Source organism: Monodon monoceros, unplaced genomic scaffold, assembly GCF_005190385.1.
Source record: "Monodon monoceros isolate NGI ecotype Baffin Bay Population unplaced genomic scaffold, NGI_Narwhal_1 Super_Scaffold_22, whole genome shotgun sequence".
NCBI classification, from domain to species: Eukaryota; Metazoa; Chordata; class Mammalia; order Artiodactyla; family Monodontidae; genus Monodon; species Monodon monoceros.
In genome coordinates, this window is record NW_021703779.1 from 100,027,976 (window position 1) to 100,055,802 (window position 27,827).

Genomic DNA, 27,827 nt, shown 5'->3' on the forward strand with positions numbered 1-27,827 from the left:
GGCACCACAAAACTGGGCTAAGTACTTTAGGAGGATTGTAAAGATGTGTGATGCAATATATTTTTTAAAATAAATTTATTTATTTATTTTTGGCTGCGTTGGGTCTTGGTTGCTGCACGCAGCCTTTTTCTAGTTGCGACGAGCAGGGGCTACTCTTCGTTGCAGTGTGTGGGCTTCTCATTGCGGTGGCTTCTCTTGTTGTGGAGCACGGGCTCTAGGCACGCGGGCTTCAGTAGTTGTGGCTCGCAGGCTCTAGAGCGCAGGCTCAGTAGTTGTAGCACACGGGCTTAGTTGCTCCGCGGCATGTGGGGTCTTCCCAGACCAGGGCTCGAACCCGTGTCCCCTGCATTGGCAGGTGGATTCTTAACCACTGCGCCACCAGGGAAGCCTGTGTGATGCAATATTGACCCAAGAGTAACTTATAGCCTTAAGGAACAAAACATACCTATGCATATGAAGTGACTATAATTACAAAGCAAATACAAGCAAGGGCATGATAATGCAGCAACAACTGTTTACAAGATTACCGAGGGGCTCCATATAAACTTAGTGAATCAATAATTAAAGGGATAATCACAGGTGAGAGCAGGCAGTTTGGGAGGGAATGAGTCTTGAACTAAGTTTTGAGGGACGTGAGAGGATAATAGTTGGTGAAGAGTAGGTTGGAGGGAGAGTAGGTTGAAGGTTGAAGGAAGGGTGTACGTGGTGTCTCAGAGGTGGAAGGAAGCAAAAGGTATCTGGAATAAGCTGAGAAGACTGGCTTCGTGCATTCATTCAATGACCGCTTGCACTCCAGGCACAGTGGCACACGAGGCAGCTAAGTTCCTTGTCCACGTTCTAGTGAAGGTGGCAGTCAATAAAAAACGAATCAACAAGTTAGGTAAGTATAGATTGTAATGTTATGAGGGGAATAAACAGGGTGCTTTATCAGAGAACTATGTGGGGAGTAAAGGAAATATTTTAAATCAGGGAGCCAGGGAAAGCCACTATGAGAGGTGATATTTGAAATGAGATCTGAAAAATAAGAATGAACCAACCACATAAAGAACTAGGGAGAAGAAAATTCTTGGCAGGGAGTACAGAAGATGCAAAAGTGGTACTGGTAATGGGAAAGTCTTGGTAAACAGCAAAGAAGTGAGCGTAGCCAGAGTGTGGTGAGTGAGAATGGGTGAGATGAGGTTGGAGAGAGGGCCAAATCATATGTGGCCACTTGCCCCTTAGTAAAAAGTTAGATTTTATTCTAAATGCAGTGGGGAGTCATTGAAGGTTTTTATGCAGAGAAGCTGTATAATCTGATTTTCATTTTTAAAATATCTCTCTGCTGTGTGGATAATAGATGGGAAGAATGAGTGGGAAGACCAGTTAAGAGGCTATTACAAAGTCCAAGTAAGAAATGATAGCTTATGGGGAATTCCCTGGCAGTCCAGTGGTTAGGACTCAGTGCTTTCATTGCCGTGGGCCCGGGTTCAATCCCTGGTCGGGGAACTAAGATCCCACAAGCAGTGCAGCCAAAAACAAAAAATTAAAAAAAAATTTTTTTAAATGATGGCTTGGACTAGAATGGTGGCAATAAGGATGGAGAGGAGTGAATGGGTTCAAGATATATTTTGGAGTTTGGACTCAGCAGTATGTGCTGAGCAATTGAATGTAGGGAATAAAAGAAAGAAATCAAGGATGGCACCTAGGTTTTTCGCTTTTGACTTGATTAAAAAGGTAGATAATGTTGCCATTTGCTAAGGTGGGAAAGACTGGTGAGGGCCGGAGTTTTGGTGAGAAAGGAATTAAAAGTTCTCTTTTGGACATGTTAAGTTTGAAATGCCCATGAGACATCCAAGTAGAGAAGTCAAGTAGACAGTTGACTGGAGCATAGGCTGTTCATGTAATTGTCCAAACCAGTTGTGGTAGACAGAATAATGACGCCCCCCCCCACCCCCCACTGCATCAAGGGTGTCCACACCCTAATCCCTAAGAACCTGTGAATATTTACCTTACATGGCAAAAGGGACTTATCAGATGTGATTAAGGTTAAGGATATTGAGATGGAGAAATTATCATGGCTTATCTGGGTGGACCCAGATAAAGTGGAAGAGGAAGGTGGAAGAGAGACTTGAGGTTGCAAAAAGAGGCAGAAGAAATGGGGCATGAGAAGGACTTGGCTGGCTTTTAAGACAAAGGTGGCCAGGAGCCAAGAAATGGGGGTGGCCTCTAGAAGCTGAGAATTACTCTCAGCTGACTGTCAGCAAGGAAATGGGGACTTCAGTCCTATAACCACAAGGAATTGAATTCAGCCAATGACCTGAATGAGCCAGGAAACAGACTTTCCCCTAGAGCCTTCAGAAAGGGTTGCAGCCCTGCCAGACACCTTGATTTTAGCCCAGTAAGACTTGTGTCAGACTTCTGACCTCCAAAACTGTAAGATAATAAATTTGTGTTGCTTAATCCATTGAGTTTGTAATAATTTGTTACAGCAGCAATAGAAAACTAGTATACCAGAACACTATTGATAATCGTGTCAGAGTAATAGGCATAAACCTGGACTGTCCTGGTCGAACAGGACAAGTCTGTAGTTCAGGAGGGAGTGGTGGCTGGAGGTAGAAAGTTGGGTGTGGTCAGCAGGTAGATAGCCTTTAAGCCAAGAGACTGAAGGAGACAACCGAAGGAGACAACCAAAGAAGTGGATGGAAAGAAACTCCTGGGGGAGGGGGAAGCAACAAGAAATGACACTGAGGAGATGGTGGCTAAGGAAAGGCCTCAAGATGTGGAGGAGCTGGAAGTCTTGTACCCTGCTGTTGGGAGTGTAAAATGGTAGGATCATTTTGGAAAACAGTCTGGCCATTCCTCAACTGTTTTAACACGGAGTTACCAAATGACCCAGCAATTCCACTCCTAGGTATCTACCCCAGAGAAATGAAAACATATGTCCACACAAAAACTTGTACAGGAATGTTTATAGCAGTGTCATTCATAATAGGCAAAATGTGGAAATGACCCGAAGGTCTATCAAGTGATGAATGGCAAAACAAAATGTGATATGACCATACAATGGAGCTACTTAGCAATAGAAAGGAACTGACTATTGACACACACAAAAAGCATAGATGAATCTCAGAGTATATACATTGATATATCAAGTGAGAGAAGCCAGATGCCCCCATCCCCCCAAAAGGGTACCATACTATATGATTCCATTTATATGAAATTCTAGGAAATGCAAACGAATCTATAGTGACAGAAAGCAGATTAGTGGTTGCTTGGGGAGGGATTACAATGGGACGAGAGATAACTTAGTGTGGTGATGGATACTGTTCACTATCTTAACTGTGGTGATGGTTTCATAGGTGTATATGTATGTTAAAAAGTATCAACTTTGGGCTTTCCTGGTGGCGCAGTGGTTGAGAGTCCGCCTGCCATTGCAGGGGCCGCGGGTTCGTGCCACGGTCCGGGAAGATCCCACGTGCCGTGGAGCGGCTGGGCCCGTGAGCCATGGCCGCTGAGCCTGCGCGTCCGGAGCCTGTGCTCCGCAACGGGAGAGGCCACAACAGTGAGAGGCCCGCGTACCGCAAAAAAAAAAAAAAAAAAGTATCAAATTTTATACTTTATGTAAGTTTCATTGTATATAATTATACCTCAATAAGACTGATATTTTGTTTTGTTTGAAGCAGTTAACCAGGGATGGAATCCATCAAACGCTTTCTAAGTCTGCCCAAAGGGGCCAGAAACAAAGTCCTTGATTGGTGGGCGGGGGGGTTTCAAATGCTAAGCTGAGGAGTTTAGGATTGATCCACTAAGCAGAAGGTAGTCACTGGTTTCTTGAGGAAACCAGTGATGTGATGAAAACCGGATGTGAGCAAGATTGTTCCAGAAGCTGAAATAGAAATGAGAGACTAGAGACAGGAAGATTGGCCAGCAAACGAGGGGCACTGTTTTCTCCTCAGTGATTACACTGGTTTGGTGTGGGGGTTTTTTTTGTTGTTGTTGTTTTGGTTTTTGCTTCTTTGTTTGTTTGTTTTTGGCTGCACCATGCGTCTTGCTAGATCTTAGTTCCCCGACCAGAGATTGAACCCAGGCCCTCGGCAGTGAGAGCACTGGAGTCCTAACCACTAGACCGCCAGGGAATTTCCCTCAATGATTACACTGCAAACACAAGTGTGATGTTACAGGCTTCCACACTGCAAATGCAAGCCCGGTCTAAAAAGTGAGTGATTTTTCTGGGGTATCTCTTAGAGTCTCAAATCCTCCTTAAATGGTCTCTGATATGGTTACCAGATTATAAGTATGGTCCTTACCTGGGATAGAGAACTGGCTTACCACCCTACTTAAGCAGGGATGGAGTGATTTGTTCATTAAAACTCAGAGTTAGTCAACCTAAGTTAGTATTTTTCTTTTTTTTAAGATATATATTTATAGGGCTTTTTAAAAAATTAATTAATTTTATTTTTGACTGCGTTGGGTCTTCATTGCTGTGCGTGGGCTTTCTCTAGTTGTGGCGAGCAGGGGCTACTCTTCATTGTGGTGCGTGAGCTTCTCATTGCAGTAGCTTCTCTTGTTGCAGAGCACGGGCTCTAGGCGCGTGGGCTTCAGTAGTTGTGGCACATGGGCTTAGTTGCTCTGTGGCACGTGGGATCTTCCTGGACCAGGGCTCGAACCCGTGTCCCCTGCATTGGCAGGCGGATTCTTAACCACTGCGCCACCAGGGAAGCCCAGTATTTTTCTTAGTATTAATAAAATCTAACATGTATTGAATGCTTACTATGTATTAGACTGTTTGTGCATATATTATCTCATTTAATTGTCCCTATAGTCCTTCAAGGTGCAGGTACCATTATCGTTCCCATTTTATACCTGAAGTCATGGAAGTCTGGAGGGGTTAAGCAACTTACCCAAGGCCTGACAGCAAGTGGCAGAGCCAGTATCTGAACTCTAGCAGTTTGGCTGCAGAGCCCACCCTCTTGACCACTGGGCCAAATTACCTCTCTCTTACTTTGTCCCAGATTCCCAAACTCAGAAGCTCAATCCATTCAATCTTATAGATACAAAGGAATAGAGCCACAGAATCTTAGAATTAGACAGGTGCAGAACTCTCTTCCCAGCCAACATAGCAATCTCGTCTACAGTGTCCCTAACAAGTGGCCATTTTACCCCAACTCTTAACATTTCCAGTGACAAGAAGTTCCCCACATAGTAAAGCAACCCATTCCACCTTTAAGTCGCTCTTTTGTTTGTTTGTTTGTTTGTTTTGTTTTGTTTTTTTGCCACACCATGCGGCTTGCGGGATCTTGGTTCCCCAACCAGGGATTGAGCCCTGGGCCCCAGCAGAGAAAGCACAGAGTCCTAACCACTGGACCACCAGGGAATTCCCAAGCAGCTCATATTTTAGAAAGTTATTTCTTGTTCAGCTGAAGTCTACCTTTGTGACACTTCTACCAGCTGGTGTTGATTCCATATAGAATGTCTTTTTCTCTTCCACCTGACAGCCCTTCAATTATCAAAACAGTCACGATGGCCCTCCTTCACCCAAAGCTCTTTCCCAGTTAAATCTCTCTCATTCATTCAGCCATTTCTCATATGACATGATCTGCAGGTACTTCACTTTCCTGACTGCATTCTTTGAATATGTTCCAGTTTGTTAACGTCCTCTTAAACATGGCATCCAGAGGTAAGCACAAAGCTCTATGGGCAGAGAATGGACTTGAGGACACGGGGAGGGGGATGGGTGAGCTGGGACGAAGTGAGAGAGTAGCACTGACATATATACACTACCAAACGTAAAATAGATAGCTAGTGGGAAGCAGCCACACAGCACAGGGAGATCAGCTTGGTGCTTTGTGACCACCTAGAGGGGTGGGATAGGGAGGGTGGGAGGGAGACACAAGAGGGAGGAGATATGGGGATATATGTATATGTATAGCTGATTCACTTTGTTATAAAGCAGAAACTAACACACCATTGTAAAGCAATTATACTCCAATAAAGATGTTTAAAAATATATATACAATAAAATAAAATGGATAACCAACAAGGACCTACTGTATAGCACAAGGAAGTCTGCTCAATATTCTGTAACAACCTAACTGGGAAAAAATTTGAAAAAGAATAGATACATGTATATGTATAACTGAATCACTTTGTTGTACACTTGAAACTAACACAACATTGTTAATCAACTGTACTCCAATATAAAATAAAAAGTTAAAAAATTAAAACTTGGGGGCTTCCCTGGTGGCGCAGTGTTTGGGAGCCCGCCTGCCGATGCAGGCGACGCGGGTTCGTGCCCTGGTCCGGGAGGATCCCACATGCCGCGGAGCGGCTGGGCCCGTGAGTCATGGCCGCTGAGCCTGCGGGTCCGGAGCCTGTGCTCCGCAACGGGAGAGGCCACAGCGGTGTGAGGCTCGCGTACCGCAAAAAAAAAAAATAAATAAATAAAATAAATAAAACTTGGGGGAAAAAAAAAGCTCTATGGGTGGACCAGCAGAGGCCCAAATGGGACTAAAAGTCCCCTGATCTGTTGATGACCATCATCTTGACCCAACTCAAGACTCATTAGCATTTTCTGGCGTTGCCAACTCACAGTCAAGTAAGACCCTCAGTTCTTTTTCACAGATGCTCTAGCTCCTTATCCTTAAATGTCCTGCACTAAATAGAGCATTAGAAACCTTTATTGTGGTCCTTTCCATTTTATAAGCCTGTGTTTATGCTGGACTTAAGCCCTTCTGACTCAGTTCCTAGAGGTTTGTGATACTCTTTGGTCTTTGTCCTTGGAAGCCTAGCCCTCACTGTGTCATCTATATATGTACTTTCAAAATTTGAGCTCATCAGAGGATAACCTGGAAGGGCATTTAATTGATTAGATATATCTCCCTTTTTAATTTCTCATTGGAATTTTTCCAAATTGTACAGGTCTGAATTTTACCTTGGGAATCTCTCACCCTCCTGAGCTATCTTTCTGTTTGGAACTTGGCCAAGAGATCATATTTATCTTTTCTCTGATCCTTCTGAAGTCTAACACACACACTCCACAGGTTGGTTAACCTATCTGACTATGCCGAGCATTCTTTGGTTTGACAGATCCAGACCAGACAGTCTTGGTCAGTTTCCCTTAGATTCTTGTCACTTATACTTTGCTAACCAGGTCTTCCTTATTTATTATCAGGATTAAGCCTAGTTTAGCAAGTTACGTCACTGCTTCTTCAGTGTTCTGAGAATTGTAATTATCAGCAAAAGAGTAAAGAATTTATCCAGTGTGTTGCTATCAGAATAATGGAACCTACAGCAGGTATTCAGATGGTTTGTCCCTGATCAACATTTCTAGTCTAGGTGGTGGCTTTATGAAGTACTATTCATAGCTTTTATCTATCTAGGCAATCTCTAGATATGCTTCCACAATGACAATCACTTTCATCTCTCCCTTTCATTTTCATGGAATGCTTTTCACCCTCCCACCAATGAGTTGTTCTCCTTCTATATGGTATCTCTCTGAACCAGGTTTACCCTTCCTTTTCCTGATGCCAGTCAGAAGTCCCATTCCATCAAGTTTGAACAATACCTATCAAATTGTGTTTTCTTGCTTGTATTGACATTTTACATTCACTTTATTACCCATACTCTGGGTGTGTTAGTACATAGATAACTGAGGCCTTAAGTATCATTTCTGACCCTCTTCCTTGTTTTTTCTGAGAGTTACTAGGCACTGCCTTAGCTTTAGTTTCTCTTTCTTAATTATACATGTATTCTACACAACTTCCAGAACACAATAGTTACTAACACAGAGCTCCCACTATGTCTCACTGGAGGAATTTGTTTCTGATGAATTGACTAGCCATATATCATTATCAACATCATTATCATTGACATTAGTCTCTATCTTCCTGGACTCTTGCTACTGGTTTCTTTTTTTTTTCCTTTTTTTTTCTTTTGACGTTTTCATTTTTTTAACTTTCAGAAATAAAAATGTTGCCCCCCAAAAACCAGTATAAAGAATTTCCATGTATCCTTCACTCAGCTGCTCCAAATGTTAACATCTTACATAACCACTATAACTAAAAGTACTATTGGTAGACTATTATTAACTAATCTACAGATATGTATCCAAATTTCAATAGTACCATTAATGTCCTTTTTCTGGTTCAGGATCCAATCCAGGATCACACATTGCATTAACCTGTCATTCTCCTTAGGCTCCTTTAATCTGTGACAGTTCCTCAGTCTTTGTCTTTCATGGCCTTGACACTTATGACCTTGACACTTTTGAGAACATCTGACTCCTTGAGGTACACCTGGTCATTGGCAACCAGGAGAGCTCCAGCTCACAGTAGATTTAGCAAAATACCGAGTCATGACATGGACTCGCTTTTAAATGTATTTCATCTTCAGTAAAACTATACTTAAGCACCCAAAGACTGAAAAGGGACAAGTTCTATGTAGTTATTTGATCATCTTTTTGTGGAGAGAGAGAAATCTAACAGAACAATAAATGTGGAGGTGCTTGAAACAGTAAAAGAGCTTTGGACTAGAATATGGTAGGGACATCATGCTCAAAGGGAATAGCAGATGTGGCCAATGAAAGGTAGAAAAAGGTACACAGGTGATGGTAAGGTGGGTCAGAGTAATTAATATTTTAATAAAAATGCATTCATCAGAATGTCAAGAGTTCAGACTAGAAAGGTTTTGAATTGTATTTTGAAATGCATTCTAAAACCCACCTCCCTCTAAACAAAATGCTCCAGAGACTTTTTGTTTTAGCTGTTCATTCTCTCACCAGTAGAGGTAGAGGATTGGCTACCGCTTTCAGAGAACACACTCTGTCACTGAAATTGCACAGCAAGGTCATTTCTGTATCCAGCTGCATTTCTATTATAATCAGCTAACAAGAGCCTAGCGGCCTCTCGAGAATACAGGTCAAAGATAGCCCCCAGGATCAACAAAGCTGGAGTGAAAATTTCACTTCTTTGAAAACTTGCTGTGTGTGCTCAACACTTCGGATTGCTGGGGTTCTTGGGAAGACTAAGGAATTGCAAAGTATACTTAGAGGAAGGACCTTACATTCCTGGAGGAATCCTAGAATTGGGTCCTTTAACGGGCAGACCTGGAGAAGGTGGGAGAGGGCAAGAAAGTAAAGTGAGGGGTATGCCACCTATGTTTTCAGTGTGCTGGGTACCTAGGGCTCAGCTGCAGTTGGAGTTTTCAACAGTTATCCTTACTTTTATAAACATGGTTGTGATTACTTACATAGGATTTGCGATGACACTCAGCTCCTGTTCTGAATCTGAGGTAGTGTACTCAAGCTAACAAGTAGGTTTTTAAGGACATGTGTGGCAAATGCTCCCCCAGTGCAGAGATTAAGGGACTCAGTAAGCACTTGTTCCTTGACACAATGGGTGTCAATCTAGTTCTACTGATTCCTCTAAACTTTTCTGGAGTTCAGGAATCTACTCAATTCAAGAGCACGTTACCTGGGGTCCAGGCACCCAGATACCAGTCTAATTCACACAACCTCTTAACCTTAACGGTACAACCTCTATCTTTGGCTTCTGGCTAAAATAATTTCCCCACCCACTCCCGAGTTCTTTGGACTCTCCAGATCTTTGTTAAACTGCATTTGCAAATCGGGGTCTGGGGCACGCTGACGGTGTCCCAGCTCTGCTGTTCCCCAGTTTCCTCTAGCGTCACCCGTCAAGCTCCAGGGCAGTGCTAGGTCTAGGGTGAGGACAGTGAGGCACTTGCCTTGGTACCAAATGTAAGCGGGCGCTAAACAACTCAGTAATCAAGACGAATGATTATTTTAATGCACTATTTTAAAATATCAAAAGGAATACAAAAATCCATGATGAACAACGTTTCGAAATTTATAATAAAGACAGGCTCCCATCTTGCACTTGTAGGGTCCTGCCTCACTTGCCTCACCCTCATTCCAGCCCTGGGGCTCCAAGTAAACTTTATTTACAAAAACAGGCGACCGGCCAGAGCGCCATACTTTGTCTACACGAATCTTTCTTTGAAATATTGCATTAAATATTATTTATCTTGACTACCAAGTTTGGGAGTGAGGTGTTTGTTCTTTGGAGTCCCCTTAAATATCGCGCCTCACCCTTGTCCAGGCACGTCGTGACCTCCCCTCCCTCTGCGCCCCCAGGCCTCCCCCAGGGTCCTGCGTCCGGGCCGGGTACTCTCTGGGGCCGCCCCTTCCTCGGGCCAGGTCAGGCGCTGCGGGCGAGCCGGGTAGACGCGGAGGGCGGCCGGTGCCCGACTCCATGGCTCCTCCCTCCGCGCGCTGAGCCACTCAGCGGCCCCGGTGCCCGCCCCCGACGCCGGCCGCCCGGGCGCCGGCCTCCCCTATATAAATCGGCCATTTGCTTCGCTCCGCCCCAGAGCCTCGGAGTCCAAGCCGGTTTCTTACAGTTCCCGCAGTCGCCCGCCTCCTCTTTCCTTCCAACATGACAGATGCCGCCGTGTCCTTCGCCAAGGACTTCCTGGCAGGTGGAGTGGCCGCGGCCATCTCCAAGACCGCCGTAGCGCCCATCGAGCGGGTCAAGCTGCTGCTGCAGGTACGTCCCGGAATCCGAGAGCCCGACCAGGAAGTGGGGGGAGGGGGTCGCGCGGGAAGCGGTGCCCCAGGGCCTGGGGAGAACGAACCCTCTGGACCAGTCCAGGGAAGTGGCAGCGTGGGAGCAGGGGTGGCCGCAGGGTCGGACCAAAGGGCAGACTTGAGGGAGATGCTTTAGTGATCTGAAGTTCAGGATCTAGGAAAGGGTCAGGGGCGGAGGGTCGGGGGAGGAAGCCCAGGGCCTGGGCATCCCGGAGGCAGCGAATTCGTATGGGACAGCCCGGGGGTGACTGGCTCCCGGGCCTTGAGGTCAAGGGCTAAGCCTGAAAGCCGGCACTGAAAAGAGGGACACCTGCCCTTACCGAAGACCTCAAGGTCGCGGCAAGGAGATAGCAGCCCCGTGGAGGCCGTGCGGCCGGTGGAGCTGCCTCACAGCCGGCCGCCGCGCTCTGACCTAGCCGGGCCGGAAGCCGGCGCAGGGAAGCGCGTGTCCCTTCTGCGTCCTCCCCCGCGCAGCCGCCGGCGCGTCCCCGCAGCTTGGCGTCCTGCGCGGCGCGCTCTCCCGCTCCGGCTCTAGAGGGCGCGCCTGCACGGGCGTAGGGGTGGTGGTCCACGGGTCACCTCCAGGAGAGGAGGGGGGCCAGAGCGGGAGGGAAGCCGCTCCGGGGACCCTGAGGCGTAGGCCACGGTCACCAAGGTGACTGCGCCCGACGCGGGCCTCGCCCTGATGCTTCTGAACCTGGGTCTGAGGTAACGACTTTTCTCCGAGGCTTAAAGGTCACGGGTCCGCTTGAGGGTGCCTCCTCCCCATCCAAAGGGATGGAGGCTTAATTCTTCTAAGGGTGCAGATCACGTCTTCCACCTGTGACAGCGTCAGAGGTTTGGGGGGCGTCCAGCCTGTGTGACATAGAAGACTAGATTTGGGGAAAGTGGGAGCCAGCTAACCTTTAAGGGTGTCTATTGAGATGATATATTCCCCTCGCTTTTCCCTTCTCCGTGGTTATAACTCTCCCTGTTGGCCTCCTCCTTATCTGTCAGGTGCAGCATGCCAGCAAGCAAATCACTGCAGATAAGCAATACAAGGGCATCATAGACTGCGTGGTTCGTATCCCCAAGGAGCAGGGAGTCCTGTCCTTCTGGCGTGGTAACCTGGCCAATGTCATCAGATACTTCCCCACCCAGGCTCTCAACTTTGCCTTCAAAGATAAATACAAGCAGATCTTCCTGGGTGGTGTGGACAAGAGGACCCAGTTTTGGCGCTACTTCGCAGGGAATCTGGCATCAGGTGGCGCCGCCGGGGCCACATCGTTGTGTTTTGTGTACCCTCTTGACTTTGCCCGTACTCGTCTAGCAGCCGATGTGGGCAAAGCTGGAGCTGAAAGGGAATTCAGAGGCCTTGGTGACTGCCTGGTTAAGATCTACAAATCTGACGGGATTAAGGGCCTGTACCAAGGCTTTAATGTGTCTGTGCAGGGTATTATCATCTACCGAGCTGCCTACTTCGGTATCTATGACACTGCGAAGGGTAAGTTTGCTGTGTGCTTCAAAACTGTGTTCTCATGAGATCATTTATAAGATCGTTGTGCCATCCTAATTTTCCAGGAGCCAGAGATTTCTTTGTAATTGCCGATGGAAGCCACGGTCACCCAGTACAGCCCTTTGTGTACAGATGAGATGTTGGGGATGAGGGGATGTGGCAGACAACAAGTCAGGAGGACTCTGCTTTCTGGTCAAAGTGTCTCTTTTCTATCCTCAGGAATGCTTCCAGATCCCAAGAATACGCATATCTTCATCAGCTGGATGATCGCACAGTCCGTCACAGCGGTTGCTGGGTTGACTTCCTATCCCTTTGACACAGTGCGTCGCCGCATGATGATGCAGTCAGGGCGCAAAGGAAGTAAGTTCCGCTTGAGCAGAAGACGAAGATGTGGGCATGGAGCATGGGCACAAACTAGCCATGCCTGTCTTTGAAAATGGCAATCTGTTGAGGTCGCAGATGGGGTTGATTGGTCTGTGTCTACTGCACAGTTGCCTTTGAGTGGGCCCTTTGGGTGCTTATGCCCAAGAGGCATCCATGGTATTAGAGGTTAAGACCAGCGGGTAGTCTACATATCCCTGTTGTTCTCTAGTCACCAGATTAAGATTTCAGTGTTGCCCACACTAATGTGTCAGTGTTGGATTTTTAAAAACTGACATTAGCTCTTAGAGGTGGGGCTCTGGTTTAGTCTAGTTAAACCTAAGGATATTTCATCAGCCTCAGGTCACCAGCTCCTTGTCTTTGTCCTTTGCAGCGGATATCATGTACACAGGCACACTTGACTGCTGGAGGAAGATTGCTCGTGACGAAGGAGCCAAAGCCTTTTTCAAGGGCGCGTGGTCCAATGTCCTCAGAGGCATGGGTGGTGCTTTTGTGCTTGTCTTGTATGATGAAATCAAGAAGTTCACATAAGTTATGTCCTAGTTTTTCTTCTTCTGTGAACAGGCATGTTGTATTATGTAACATATCTTGAGCATTCCTGACAGACTGTTGGCTGTCTATTTATCAATGGCAACTATTTACTGGTTGAAAATGGGAAGCAATAATATACACCTGACCAGTTTTCTCTTAAAGCCATTTCCATGACGATGACGGGACACAATTATGTTTTTTATTTTAGTCACTCCTGATGAAATAACAAATTTGAAGAAATAAAAAATACCTGAAATATAATTTTGTTTGTGGTTTATTTTCATATAAAAGTACATTTTATAATTCAGTAAGTGCTGTGTTTGAGTAAAATGCTACCTGTTTAATAAATGCTACAGTATCTCCTGAGGTGAAGCGCTTTCTTCTACTTAGCGAAGAATAGCGCGGTCGTGTGACCCATCAGCATTCCCAATACATTAGCAAAGTGAAATTCAGACCCAAAGCATCCAAAAAACCATTGGTCCATTGCCTGTGGACAGTCATAGCTGATGAGCTTTCTCTAAAAAGTACTATGTACCCACCTTTCCTATCTTGTGGTTATTAATCAAGAAATATAAGCTGAACTATTCACTTTAGAATGGTGGTTCTATGAATTTCACCTCATTTCAGCAGAAGTATTGTAAAATGTAAGGCGGTAACAGCTAGCAACTTTTGTCCAGTTGCCTTCCCTCATCTATCTTCACCTGTCTCAAGTCATTTTAATTTAATCCTGTTCAAAGCAGAGGATTAGAGCTGGCACGGTTACACGGTGCTGAGATGGCAGTGCTGTTAACGATTATGGAGAGAGCTGCCACGACCTCAAAACTCATTTTACAAAGAGAAAATGGAGCATCTGCACCTTGCCTAACATGCAAATAAGCCTAGTCAATGGAGGACATTTGTTTTTTTTGGATAAACCCTTAACTTGGGATCCACGTGAGAGTGTTTGCAATTTCTGTAGCTCTTGATAAGTCCTCAGAAATCCAGTGGATCTTACCTGTAACACGAGATTTGTATGAAGAATAAAGCACCATGGCTGTCAAGCCACAACATTTCAAAGTAGAAAGTGATAGGATAGGTGGTCCATGTGCACAGGTAAAACATTCCTGAGAAACGTCTCGCACGCTGGCATGTTTAAGTGCCACTCAGACGGGGTCTGCATCACAGGCATTGGTGCCCAGGGGATCGTAGAGTTTGTTATGTGTCCCCCGGCCAAACACCTTAATTGTAGTATAGCTTAGTTGTTGAGAACTCTTCACAATGTATACATATCGAATCGTCAAGTTGTATACCTTAAATATATACAGTGTTTACGTGTAAAAGGTGTGGTAACAAAGTTGTTAAAAAAAAAAACCCAGAACTCTACTGGCATCAGGCCTGGATTCTGCCGCTTGCTCTGCTGTTGGGTAAGTTATTTAATTTCTCTCAGCCCGTTTTCCTCATCTATAAAATGAGAATAATAATGCCTGCCTCCGAGGGTTGTTTCAAGGATTAAAGAATTTATGCAAAGCATCTACCATAGAACATACATAATAAACACTATAAATGGTAACTGTGATAATCATTACGAGACAGTTAAGATTTCAGGGACTCCAGAATCGGAAGTACCTGGATTTGAATCCTGGCTCTGCTGCTTATTTAGCTGTATGGCCTTGGGCGAGTCACTTACCCTGGGTCTCAGTTTCCTCATCTGTAAAGTGGGAATTTAATAGTGCTAGCCATATTTCCTAGGGGTGTTGGGAGCGAGGGTTAAGTAACGTAAAGCATGTAGAGCAATCAATATGGCGCCCGGCATCTAGTAAGCACTCATGTGAGTTTTTCATAATCAGACATCCATTTTGTTGAATGAAGATCTGCCCAAGCAGAGAACTACTTAAAAATGAATTCAAATCCACTTTTCTTTCTCTGCAACAGCCTACACATACTATTTTTTGCAGAATTTATATAAAATAAACTTCAGCTTAGGTCTTTTTCAGAGAATTTGTTCCTGAAAGGGGATAAGAGGCTCTCCACTTAGGGCTGCAAACCACAATACAAGAGAACCCAAGCCCCCTTTATGGTTATTACAATAGATGTGGACTCACTGAGCTGGCAGCTATTAAAATAAACCTAGGACCGAGCATTAATGATCAGAAAGAAAGAAGTGGCGCTTCCTACAATTGGGTGGCTGACAGATGAGGTGTTTTTTTTCCTTTCTCTCTTTCTATTCTTGTTGTTCAATGATTTTTGAAATTTAATTTAAAGACAAAGTGGTTTTAATCTCTCCAAGCTGTGCAGGATAGTGCTATAGAATTCATTATGTCCATTATGCTCATGTGAACATTGATGGTACACAATCTTAGCAACCCCCTAATTTATGCCGTTGTTTTGTTACTATTCAAAGCCTAACAGCATCCGTGAAGCCTGATTCCAGGTGAGAGAGCCAGAATACAGGTCAGCTCGCACACAGCCGTGCTCCCCATTCCAGGGGCCACTCCGCCCAGTCACTGAAGGCAGTGTGCTCCGGGTGCTCCAACCGCTGGAGAAAGAAACCAGGGGTGTCTCCCCACAGGGGCAGTTGTCGTGGATGGTAAGTCATTTAAGCCATTATTTTTGTATTAAAAGAGATGCGGATATGTTAGAGAGTCTGTTGCACAATTTGAATGTGTTTTAAAGGGGTAAAGAGAGCTCTTGTGTATGGAGGACCATTTCTGGCACTGTCCTCAGACCCCAGGGGGAAACCTTTCAGCCTTCTCTGCCATTATGGACACTTCAGTAGAAAAAATCTTAAAGTATTGCTGTACCGGATGCTAGATTTTCAAGCGTCCGTGTTCCTGTGGTAAATTGCATTTCTCCTGTGAAGTTTGTGAGCATAGTATTTCTAATTTGTCTTTTAGGTTTTCAACACAGTATCTGTACATGGTCATCAAAGTTGAACAGTAAAAAAAAGATATAAAATGAAAAGCAAACATTTCCCTGTCCTCCCTCTCCCATCCCTAATCCCCCTCCTCAAAAGTAACCATTATGAACAGTTTCTTGTCTATCCATCCAAAAAAAAATGTAATGCATCTTGTTGTAAGAGTAGCTGATTTGTTTTTATCTGAATCATATTCTGACTGCTTGGATTCAAAATGGCATGATTCGTTTAGACCGGTGTCAGACTGTGGGCATCAGGACTCACAGACGCTGTCAGAGGCAGGAGGGTAGGGAAAGGGTAGCTTCTGGACTCTCAGCAAGGATTTCTAAGTGTGACCCTTTATTAAAACCTTAAAAGGAAGCCAGTACTTTCCTTTGCGCTTTTAGCTTTGGTCGCTGAGTGACCCGGGGGCAAGTCACTTTTCACATCACAACCTTAATTTCTCCTCTAAAGTCCTTCCAGTTTAGATGTTCTCTGGGTCCATCATTTTTACATAAAGCAGAATCTGTGAAAGGACTGGGATTAGGTGATTGAATCCTTCCAGAGAACATTTTAAAATATCTAACACAGTCGTTAAGTGCATAGTCTCTGACTCAGAGCAGTCATTTGCAGACTGTGTGGGTGGGTTGGCGTTGGCAAATAAAATTACGAATGTAAAGATTTACATTAATTTCAGGACCAAGAAGCTGAGCAACAAAATTACAGCTCAGAGTTTGGGTCAAAGGTGGTCTGATTTACCTCAAAATAATTAACTTCGGTCTTTTCAGAGCCTCATTTTATTATGTGTAATGTGCACTTCGGTATGCAGGTGGAGATTTATTGGAACAACAAATATTGGATGCTACAATTTCTGGACACACACAAAAATGCCTTGCGGTCCACTCAAAATGTTTGGAGGAGCTTGCCCATCATTTCAGCCATTTGTTTTAAGTGCAGGTGAACAAGTTCAGATGCATGGTGTTCTTCTTAGCCAAAGGCTTAAAAGAGCCTTTGGTATCCCGGCAACAAATATAAACAATGTTCAAGTGACAGACTGGGCAGTATTTTCACTGTTCCCTCTTCGGAGACACACTGAGTGACATGAAAAGAGTATTAATCCATGGTTTTTCCATGACTGTCAGTCGAAGAGGGGTCTCATTTTGATGGTGAGCGTCCATCCTGGGATTTCACTTCCTTGTGTGACTTTTGTAATGCAGGGAGGAAATTTAGCCCTGTTGAGATTTAAGGGAACTTGTGGGATCTAATCTCCCAACATGTTTCACCGTCTCTAATGTTTTCACTCCCACAGCGGAGATAGTTGTGGCCATAAAGACATAACCAGGGCAAAGGCTGTGCTAGACCACTCTTGACAGATCAACTTCCGAGGGCCTCGTGTTTGGGAGTGAAAAGGGCGAGTCTTCCGTCTAAATGAGCTTCCAATGCCCTGCTGGGTGAGGAGCAAATGTACTCTCTCATGGCAGAGAGAGACATGCCGCGAACCTAACGATGCTTCAGCCTCGGAGCCACCCCCTTGCACGGGCCCCTTTCCCGCCCTGGGAGGCACCGTGGCAATATATTCATTTGGTCATCTGGTTTTGTAAAATGTTCAAAAGATATGTTTGTGTTTTTTAAAAGAGGGCACCCAGATTATATATAACTATATAAACTGATATCCCCACAAAACCTGCATCTACTCCTGCTGGTGGAACTGGAATAGATAAAGGAATTTGGAGGCAGCCCTGTACATCAGGCAGAGGCGTCACCCAGGTCTGGGACTTCCTTGTCACCTGGTCTCCCCACTGCTCCCCATCTTCCCACTCAGGACTTGCTCATGAGACTCTTTTGGACTAGAGGTCTCATTTTCAAATACCAAACTTTCTCACTTGACAGCTGTGCAATTTTTTTTTTTTTTTTTTGGCCTTACCACTCAGCATGCAGGATCTTAGTTCCCCGACCAGGGATCGAACCCGTGCCCCCTGCAGTAGAAGCACAGGGTCCTAACCACTGGACTTCCAGGGACTTCCCGACAGCTATCCAATTTTTACTTAACTGCTTTGTGCCTCAGTTTCCCCATCTTCCATTCGTGGATAACAACAGTACCTACCTCATAGGAATAGTGTAAAGATTAGCAAGGTTTATATGTGTAAAGTTCTTAGAACAGTGTGGGCACCCGCTTTACACAGTTTTGCTATTATTATGACTGTTATTGTTTTATTGGAATTCTTTAAATGATTTTTGTTTCATTCATGGGAGACTGATGTAATGGATTCATCCCTGACCTACAGATTTCTGAAACAGTCTCAAGAAAATGCCACATGTCCTATAGACAGTGAATCTCACACACACACGAACAAAGCAAAGGTTGTAAAGAAAGAAAAGGACACTTGGAGTGGACTGAATAGAAACGTGGTTTATAGTGGTAATCCTGAACTCTAAGTTAGAGCACTTATTTTACAACACTGACTATTCAAGGGAGCAAAGGCCAAAAATAAATCCATCCTGCCTCATACCCAGACCCCACTGCCCTGCTGGCCCAGGGGCACTATGGGATCACCGGGGTTCCCTTTGCTCTTGTAGTATTTCAAGGAATCCATGAGGTCCCGGCCTGATTACCCAAGTCTATGATGTGACTCCCTAGGGAAAGAAGCTGCTGGGGAGAGGCAACACCAAAACCTTTGGAAGCAAAAGGTATCCTTTCACTTTTGCAATTAAGTTCAGGAATAAGGAGTCCCTTTGTTACAAAAATTGAGCCTTGTAGTGGGCTTACCCTAGAAGTGAAGGTCAGGGGGTAAAAGTGCTTGCACTTCTGGGTAAAAGCATGCTGTTTGCCAATTAGGATTTAAAAGCTGTGAGTTTGGCCATTGAAATTGTAATCCCACTTCAGCTCCATGTTTCTCTGTCTGTCTTGGGTCACATCACACCTCATCATGGGTTAGTGCCTCATTTTGTCCGCCAGGAAGATTGGGAATCAACTTTTCTTGTTTGGGTTACAATACCATTTGGTTTCTTTTTTAAAAAATTTGTATTGAAATGTAGTTGATTTACAATGTTCTGTTAGTTTCAGGTGTACAGTAAAGTGATTCAGTTATACACACACACATATATAAATATTTTTACAGAATCAGATACAATATCATTTCTTAAGTCTTCTACCGAGGACTGTGGCCCTTTTCAGAATTTCTAGATCTAGACGTATTGGATTGTTAAGCCTGCTTCTGCTGATTAAACAATCGATACAACCAAATACCATGATTTCTCTAAAACTACAGAATCAGGATCATAGCTAATTATTTTGACCTCCTATATGCCAATGTTGTGCCAAGCACTTTGCATGGATTGACTCTCCTGGCCCTCTCAGCAGCCCTGAGAGGTAGGTATTGTTATTAGCTCCATTTTACAGCTGATGAAACTGAGGCTTAAAGAGGTGAGGTAACGTACTCTGAGCTGTCCTTGACTTTCAAAGAGAACTTCAAGGCTATCCTGTCCAACTACTTATTTTCAGTCATGAAATATATTAAAATATGAAAGCTGGCTAGTTTCAACAACAGACAAAATCCACCTGACAAATATTCAATTAAATAGAAATTGTAATAACCAAAGCACTGTTTACAGAGTTCATTTTTAGAGTATGGGTTATTTACTATTCCAGCCAATTTAACAATTATTGTTTAAGAATAATTACTTGAACCTAAAGCTATATTTGATTTTATTCCAGTTTCCCAAGCTTTTCAGGACAGACCCTCCTTTTAAATTTATTTATTTTATTTATTTCAATTTTGGCTGTGTTGGGTCTTCGTTGCTGTGCATGGGCTTTCTCTAGTTGCGGCGAGCGGGGGCTACTCTTTGTGGGGTGCGCGGGCTTCTCTTGTTGCGGAGCACAGGCTCTAGGCGCGCAGGCTTTAGTAGTTGTTGCACACGGACTCAGCAGTTGTGGCACATAAGCTCAGTGGTTGTGGCTCATGGGCTTAGTCGCTCCATGGCACGTGGGATCTTCCCGGATCAGGGCTCAAACCCGTGTCGCCTGCACTGGCAGGCGGATTCTTAACCACTGCGCCACCAGAGAAGCCCCCAGACCCTTCTTTTAAAAGGAGGCACTGAGCAAGCGACCGTCTAATGTTATTTGCCTGAGGCTGGGGTTATTGGGTTATTGAGCCATTGGGTAAGGCCCAACCTAACTAACACAACCACATGACCACGTGGTGTTTGGCGCCCCCTCACCTCTTGCCAGGGTTAGGGGTTGGGAGGGGGCGTCTCAGCAAAATGCTGACACCCCGGGGGTTGGTCTATTTTAGCTGATTGCACCAGCTATGGAGAGACAGTAACTTGTGCCTCTTGTCCTGCTACTTCCACTCATGCTCCAAAGTCCCAAACCAAGCTGCTTGCCATTCCCTCACCAGGCATTCACGTTCATATTTCTAAGCTTTGCTGTACTATTATGTGGACTACAGAAAAACGCTCAACCTAAAAGTCGTGAGTTATGTTTTATTCGGGGACCTTACTGAGGACTGCACCCGGGGAGACTGCCTCTCAGACAGCTTAGAGAGCTCTGAGGAACTGTTCCAAAGAGGCAAGGGAGGGGCCAGGATATACAGGAGTTTTTGCTGGAAAAAAAAAATGTGGTTGAACATCAAAAGATTACTGCTAATTACAAAAACAGGCACCTCAAGTTAATGATTTTAGCACTTTTCTATGTATGGGAACATGCAAGAATCTGGGCTCATTGAAATCATTCCTTAGATATGCATCTTAACTGTCTATAGCCAGTATCCCGTTTTTCTCCTTTCTGAATTCCCCTCAGGGCGCGCCGTGTTGGGCTGGGGGTGCAGCTGCAGTGGCCGCTGGCCTGATGGCGGGCGACATTCTTTGTTTACTGAAATGGCAGGCGGTTTTGTCCGCAGTTACCCCCCCCCCCCCCCCCCCGCCCCGCGCTCTGCCCCGCCCCCTGCCCCGCCCCACCTGCCCTTCCCTACCTCTCTGTCAAGGCACGGTCCTTCATGACCCAGTTGCCATCACGCCTTTTTCTGCAAGCCTTCCCAGACTCCACTAGCCAGTGCTCGCTGCCCTTTCCTTTGAACTGCTAATGTAGTCTACTTATGTCAGCTCCATGAGCCAAGGAATTTTGTCTGTTCAATTCATGGTTGTATCCCCAGTGCCTAGAACAGTGCCCAGCACATAGTAGTTGTTCAAGAAATTATTAAGCAAAATGAATTATAATGTTTGTGTCGTTGTATGATGACTAAGTATTTACTTGTCTGTCTCCATTAGGGGCTATGTCTTGTTCCTCTTTACGTTCCTAACATGGAGCAGAGAACTTAACACATAGCGGATGTGTGGTAAATGTCCATTGGAGGGAGAAATGAATGAGAGGATGAATGAATGAACATGTAAACTGTGCTCCCGCAGGAGTGAATATTGGCTGGATCCAGCATCCTGTTCCCTGGGAGCGACTCTGCAGTAATAAATTGCACAGGGCCTTCTTGATTGGCATCTATTGTTTGCCCAGCTCCTGGCCTTAGAGGGAGGCTCTGGATATAGCAGGGGTTTGGAAATCACTGGGTTCCCACACTGCTGCTATATTGTCCATGCTAGAGCCACGGTCTTAGAAACCCCCCTCCCCAAATCTGTGTGAAAAATAGGTATGACTCCACAGCAAGTCCTCCTAGCAACCTGTGGACATATGCTGCCTATTCAATCACGAACCCCGAACACGGATCCCTCCATATAGTAAGTGCTTGATGGGTATCTGGTTGTGATGGTGACAATGCTGAACACTGACTGTCACACAAGATGACTCAGGCCACTGCAAGGGGAGAGGAATAGGCATGTTACTGGGGCACCTGAGGACGCTGCCATCAGAGCTGTACCGACTGCACACCCACGTGACTTATTAGGGCTGATTAGACCAGACATACTCCTGGGCCTGGGCCTGATGTTCCCACAGCCTCTAAGACGGACCCAGCCACAGAAAGCCGATGAGAACCCTAGAGTGAGTGTGACCCTCTTCGATCTGCTCTGAAGGCAAGTGGGTTTGCTCTCTCTTGAAGGTGGGTGGGAAGCCCCCAGGGATTTGCTCTGTTACTGCTCACCCATGGTCATTTCTAGAGCTTTTTGTTGTGGGCCAGACACTCTTCTAATTGTGTATGGATTCTGTCATTTAATCCTTTCAGCTGCTTTATGATGCAGGTGCTATGATTACCATTTTCCAGATGTGGATAACTGAGGCAAGCCATATATATATATATATATATATATATATATATATATATATATATAGCACCTGCAGCTGAAAACCCTTAAAGCAGAGGCCCCCCACTTGAGAGGACCAAGAAGCACTGCAGGATTATGTGGTTCCTGGAAAATGACCAGGGACATCCGATGAAGGAGAGTGGTCTGCAGCATCAGGAGAGGCCTTGGTGTAGTGGTTAGAAGATGGCTCTGCCTCTTTCCAGCTGTGAGGCCAGGCGGTGGACAAGGTGCTAAGTTCTCAGTGCTTCAGCTTGCTCAGCGGTAAAATGGGGTCAAAAAGAGCACTGTAGTGCGGATTAAATGAGTCAGTACTTGCGAGGCGCATGGAACAGAGCTTGGCACAGAGTACGTGCTTAAGTGTTAAATGACGGCCGGGCTCTCTGGAGACCGCCAGCCTCGTCCCTTGAGGTGCTGGTTTTTTCAAGGGAAACGTTGTAGGGGGCGCTCTCGGCATGTTAGCTACGATAGTCTTTGCTGCGGACGGGGAGTGGGGGAGGAGTAGCAGAGGGAGATGTCCCCTCCCGCCACGGGGGCGACTGAAAGCAGCTACCTAGGAGAGAGGAGGGCCGGGCACACCCTGAGGGGAAAACGCGGCTGCTGTGGGCATGATGGCGACTGAAAGCCGCTGGAAGCGCAAGGCTGGATGAGAGATACAGGCTAGGAGACCCGCCGCGCAGCCGCCGCCGCCGTCGCCGCCAATGGCAAACTCGCCTCGCCGGGCTCAGCCGCCTCCTCGCAGCTGCCTGCAGAGGGCGCGCTGCTTCTCTGCTCGGCCCGGCGCTGCTGCCCGGCGGCTGCGAGTGCGGCGCCCTGAACGCAGGCAGCTCTCCAACCATCTCGGGCCAAACCACCTCCTCCAAGAAGCCTGCCCTGACCACTTCGACCACAGTCTTCCTCCCCTGATCCCCTAAAGCATCATCCGTGCTTGTATAATTTAGAACTCGGATATGTGATGGCTGGTTCGCTGTGTCGGATGTATTGGGAAGTTTTGGCTTCACAACATATCATACCTTGTATTTCTCCCCCGCACCACACGCGGCCCCTGGCGCACCGGTAGCCACATAGCGAGTGCCCAGCGAACACTTGACTCGCCTCTACGAGGTCCCGCTGTAATGACTCCCCAGGGAGACTCTCGGGGTCCCTGATGTCTGCCAGCAGAGCCCAGGGTTGGCAGAAGGGGCGCCTAGCGGGATGCCTGCATGGCCTCCCTTGACACCTGAGCCTTCACTAACCGGGTGGGACTGATATAGCCCACCTCCAGAGGCAGTGCCTTGTGCAGAGGAAACCTGTCTGCAGGGAAGCCCACGGTTATGGAAACATTTGCCGAGCCCGGGCTTCAAGGCAGAGTCCTGTGCTGGGCACCCGGGACACAGAGATATAAACAAGGTCCTTGCCCTCATGGGAGGCAGCGTGGAAAAATGGAAAAGAGATGGAGAGTCAGAAAATTCCCACATGCTAGCTGCGTGACCTTGGGCACATCGTGTCGCCTCTCTGAGTCTCAGTGTCTTCATACGTATCTCTAAGAGGGTCTGGAGTGGGGTGGAGTAGGGGTGATCAACATCTACTGTAGCCAGACCTATAATTTTTCCACTTTCATGAGGAGAATATATTTGTTTACTGAGAAATTTATATTATATTTTTAAGTCAAAAAAGTTAAGTGGAAGTGGTAGCGTTTTGTGACAATCAAATGATAAAATATTTATGAAAGCTTTTTGTTAAATCGAAGAGGCTCCACAAAGGTTCATCACTTTTTCCACTGCTAAAAATACATAGTAGGCACTCAGGTAAATGCTTCTTGAGGAGGATGAAAATGTTTCCCAGGTGATGAGGTGAACAGTTAACTCAAGGTTACAAGATCCATACATAAACATGGAAGTTAAGGATACAAGAAGGTCTGGCATGTGCCAAGTGACTTGTCCAGACACTTGAGTTATCCAGATGGTAAGTGTCGAATGAATGACTCCAGAAATCACTGTGGGTAGATGGTCAGGGGAGGTTCCACCACGGGCACAAGTCTCGAGATCAGCCTTGAGGACTGGATTGGATTTTGGTAAAGAAACACAGGGAAGACCATCTAGACAGAGGAATGGCCTGTAAAGGTGCGAGGCAGGAAGGAATGAGTGGTTGGAAACTGCAGGTGCCAGTGGGTAGTTTTTTGCTATCGTATCCACAGTCCTTGGCATGTAGTAGGCTCTCAATAAGTATTTGTGGAGGGAAGGAAGGAAGGAAGGGGGGAGGGAGGGAGGGGAGAAAGGGAGGGAGGGAGATGAATTAATTTGGCCAAGTTGAGACCAAAGCTTCCCATGAATCACGAGTCAGGACAAGCAGACGAACGGAGACTAGAGGGACACAGAGTTGTCTAACATCCCTGAGACTCATTTTCCCTTCTGATAATACTCACCTTGCAGGACTGTCCTGAAGATTCAATGACAGAATGCTTATAAAGTACCCGCGGCAACCCACAGGGACACTTGGTAGCCATTGTGATCACAGCCCTGAGGCTGGAGCAGATTTCAGAGGAGTGCTTTGTGTACAGTAGTCCATCAGTCAGTATTTTTGGCTGAGAGGAAGGTTGGGGACTTTGAACTTTTTCCCTGTAGGCAGCGGGAACCTCATATGCAAGGTGGGGTGAGGTGTGGGCTGCAGGGCAGGAAGGGAGGAGGTGCAGGTGCGAGGCTGCTGTAACTCGGAGAGGATTAGGACAGGCTAGGGCGGTGGCAGTGGAAATGGAAAGAAAGGGATGATAGGAAGAGGAGAAGCAAGGGGACTTGTTATTTTTGAAAGGAGACTGCCTGGAAATGGCTGCAAGCTAAAAGGGGGAAACAGGGACTTCCCTGGTGGCGCAGTGGTTAAGAATCCACCTGCCAATGCAGGGGACACGGGTTCAAGCCCTGGTGCAGGAAGATCCCACATGCCGCGGAGCAACTAAGCCCATGCGCCACAACTACTGAGCCTGCCCTCTAGAGCATGCGAGCCACAACTACTGAGCCCTCGTGCCACAACTACTGAAGCCCGCGTGCCTAGAGCCCATGCTCCGCAACAAGAGAAGCCACCGCAATGAGAAGCCCTCGCATCCAACAGAGAGCAGCCCCTGCTCTCCGCAACTAGAGAAAGCCTGTGCGCAGCAACGAAAACCCAACGCAGCCAAAAATAAATAAATAAAAGTAAGTAAATAAATAAATTAATAATAATAAATAAAAGGGGAGACAGGTATGAGGTCAGAAAGATGCAGAGACCTCCCAAGTGGGTTTTACTGCAAAGAGTGAGGATCCAAGTGCTTTCTGGACTCCCTTAACGAACTGAATCCACATTAGTTCAGAGGATGATTCTGGGATCAGAGTGGCCTAGATTCAGATCCCAGCTCTACCACTTCTTAGCTCCATGTCCTAGGGCAAGCCACTTAACCTCCCTGAGCCTCAGTTTCCTCATCTGGAAAATGGGGAGAGTAATAACAGCACCCGCCTCACAGAGCAGTTGTGGCATTTCAATGAGATAATGTGTAAATGAGAGAGAGCCTAACAAACAGCACTCAATGAATGGTAGCTGGAGTCTTCGTTATTGTTAATAGTAACAATAAAGCAATGTGCTACATATTGAATATAGAAAAAACTTGGAAGACACAATGGCAGGTGCGTAGGAGGTGGGTTTTACCCTGAGTTGTTGAAGGTAAAGAGGCAGGAGTTGTGAGAGCAGAGCGGGGAGGGCATTCCAGGCAGAAGGAAAGGGCCGATGTCTTCAGAGTTGGCGGGTGACTTCACGCGGCTGGCTCGCCGGGTCTACATTGGCAAGGACGGAGGCTGCTGCGATGGGGCCGGTGCAGCAGGACCTGTGGGCCAGGCATGGGAGGCAGTTGAGTCCTCACCTCAGCATGAAGAAGCCAGGGAAGTGATATGAGGGAGTGTCTCCAGTGATTATTGCTAGAGAAGTCCTCTTGGTCTCCAGCCTCAGCATGTTAGAAGAGGAAAGCAAATCCATGAGAGCAAGTGTATTAGTCAGGGTTCTCCAGAGAAACAGAATGTATACATAAAATAGGAATTGGCTCATGTGATTATGGAGGCCAAGAAGTCCCAAGACCTGCCATCTGCAAGCTGGTGATGTAACTCAGTTGGACTCTGAAGGCCTGGGAGCCAGGTGGCTGATGGCATAAGTCCAGGTCCAAGTCTAAAAGCCCAAGAACCAGGAGCGACAATGTCCGAGGGAAGTAGAAGATGGATGAAGTGAAAAGAGCAGATTTGACTTTTTTCTGCCTTTTTGTTCTTTTGGGGTGGGGAGCCCTCAACAGATTGGATAACGCCCGCCTACATCGGGGAGGGTGACCGGACCATCTTTACTTCTACAACCGAGTCAAATGCTAATCTCTTCCGGAGGCACCCTGACAGACACACCCAGAAACAATGGGCATCCCTTAGCCTAGTCGACACAAAATTAACAGCGACAGCAAGCTAAGGAAGAGAAGGGCCCCAGGGCTCTCTCCCTGCAGGGGAAGCCCCGGTGGGACTAACCCGAGAGTATGGAATAAGGGAGTCAGAAAATTTCTTTGCTCTGGACCCTAAACACGTATCAACAATTCCAAGGTGATGACCCAATGGGACCTAGAAGTCAGCTTCTACCCACAAAACCCTCAGCTATCAGCCGCAAAATGCTCATCCCAGGCAGTGCCTTCCCCACTCCCAACCCAGGCGGTAAACTGGCAGGAGGTTTTTGGCATTTTTTAATCCCAGGGCCTGGTCTAAGGCTTCCGTTTCCATGCTGATTTTATAAGCAGATCTTTCTCAGGCCTTGACTCAGGGCCAGCTGAGCTGGGCTCATTTCCTGTCTGCGCAAATGGTATGCACCCATATAACCCTTGGTTACCTAGGCCCTTGGAGGGAAGCCTTGGCCTAGATAGCCCCGAACAAGAGACAACAGAAAAGCCTTTTATATTTAGCTTTAGGGTATCATAAGTGATTTTTTGGCAGCACATTTCCCTTCCTAAATAGGGTTGGATTAGGCTAATATTAAAATGAACTTTGGACTTCCCTGGTGGCACAGTGGTTAAGAATCCCCCTGCCAATGCAGGGGACAGGGGTTCGATCCCCGGTCCGGGAAGATCCCACATGCCACGGAGCAACTAGGCCCATGTGCCACAACTCCTGAGCCTGTGTGCCACAACTACTGAAGCCCACGTGCCTAGAGCCCGTGCTTTGCAACAAGAGAAGCCACTGCAATGAGAAGCCTGCGCACCGCAACGAAGAGCAGCCCCGCTCGCCGCAACGAGAGAAAGCCTGCGCGCAGCAACAAAGACCCAATGCAGCCAAAAATAAATAAATAGGGCTTCCCTGGTGGCGCAGTGGTTGAGAGTCCACCTGCCGATGCAGGGGACGCGGGTTCGTGCCCTGGTCCGGGAAGATCCCACATGCCGCGAAGCAGCTGGGCCCGTGAGCCATGGCCGCTGAGCCTGCACGTCCGGAGCCTGTGTTCCGCAACGGGAGAGGCCACATCAGTGAGAGGCCTGTGTACCGCAAAGAAAAAATATATAAAATAAAAAATAAAATGAACGTTATGAGAGGCAGTACCTCAGAGTGCATAAAAGCCTTAATAGCACCGTGGTTACAGGCTCATAACCACACTCTCTGGTCACCACCACTTACTAGCTTTTTGTCTCTCTGAAGCTGAGTTTCTTCATCTGTAAAACGAAGAGAGCCACAGTCCCTTCCTCCCTGGGTGTTTGTGAAGACTGC

General features: G+C 46.4%; 1 protein-coding gene across 1 annotated transcript; it reads left to right on the plus strand.

The window, feature by feature from the left end:
- The first annotated feature begins 10,338 nt into the window (after positions 1-10,338).
- On the plus strand, positions 10,339-13,250 carry SLC25A5 (solute carrier family 25 member 5). Its single transcript, XM_029241438.1, has 4 exons — positions 10,339-10,541; positions 11,579-12,065; positions 12,297-12,437; positions 12,832-13,250. Exons 1-4 carry the CDS (start codon positions 10,431-10,433, stop codon positions 12,987-12,989), a joined length of 897 nt encoding a protein of 298 aa, XP_029097271.1. The 5' UTR covers positions 10,339-10,430; the 3' UTR covers positions 12,990-13,250.
- Positions 13,251-27,827: the final 14,577 nt, after the last annotated feature.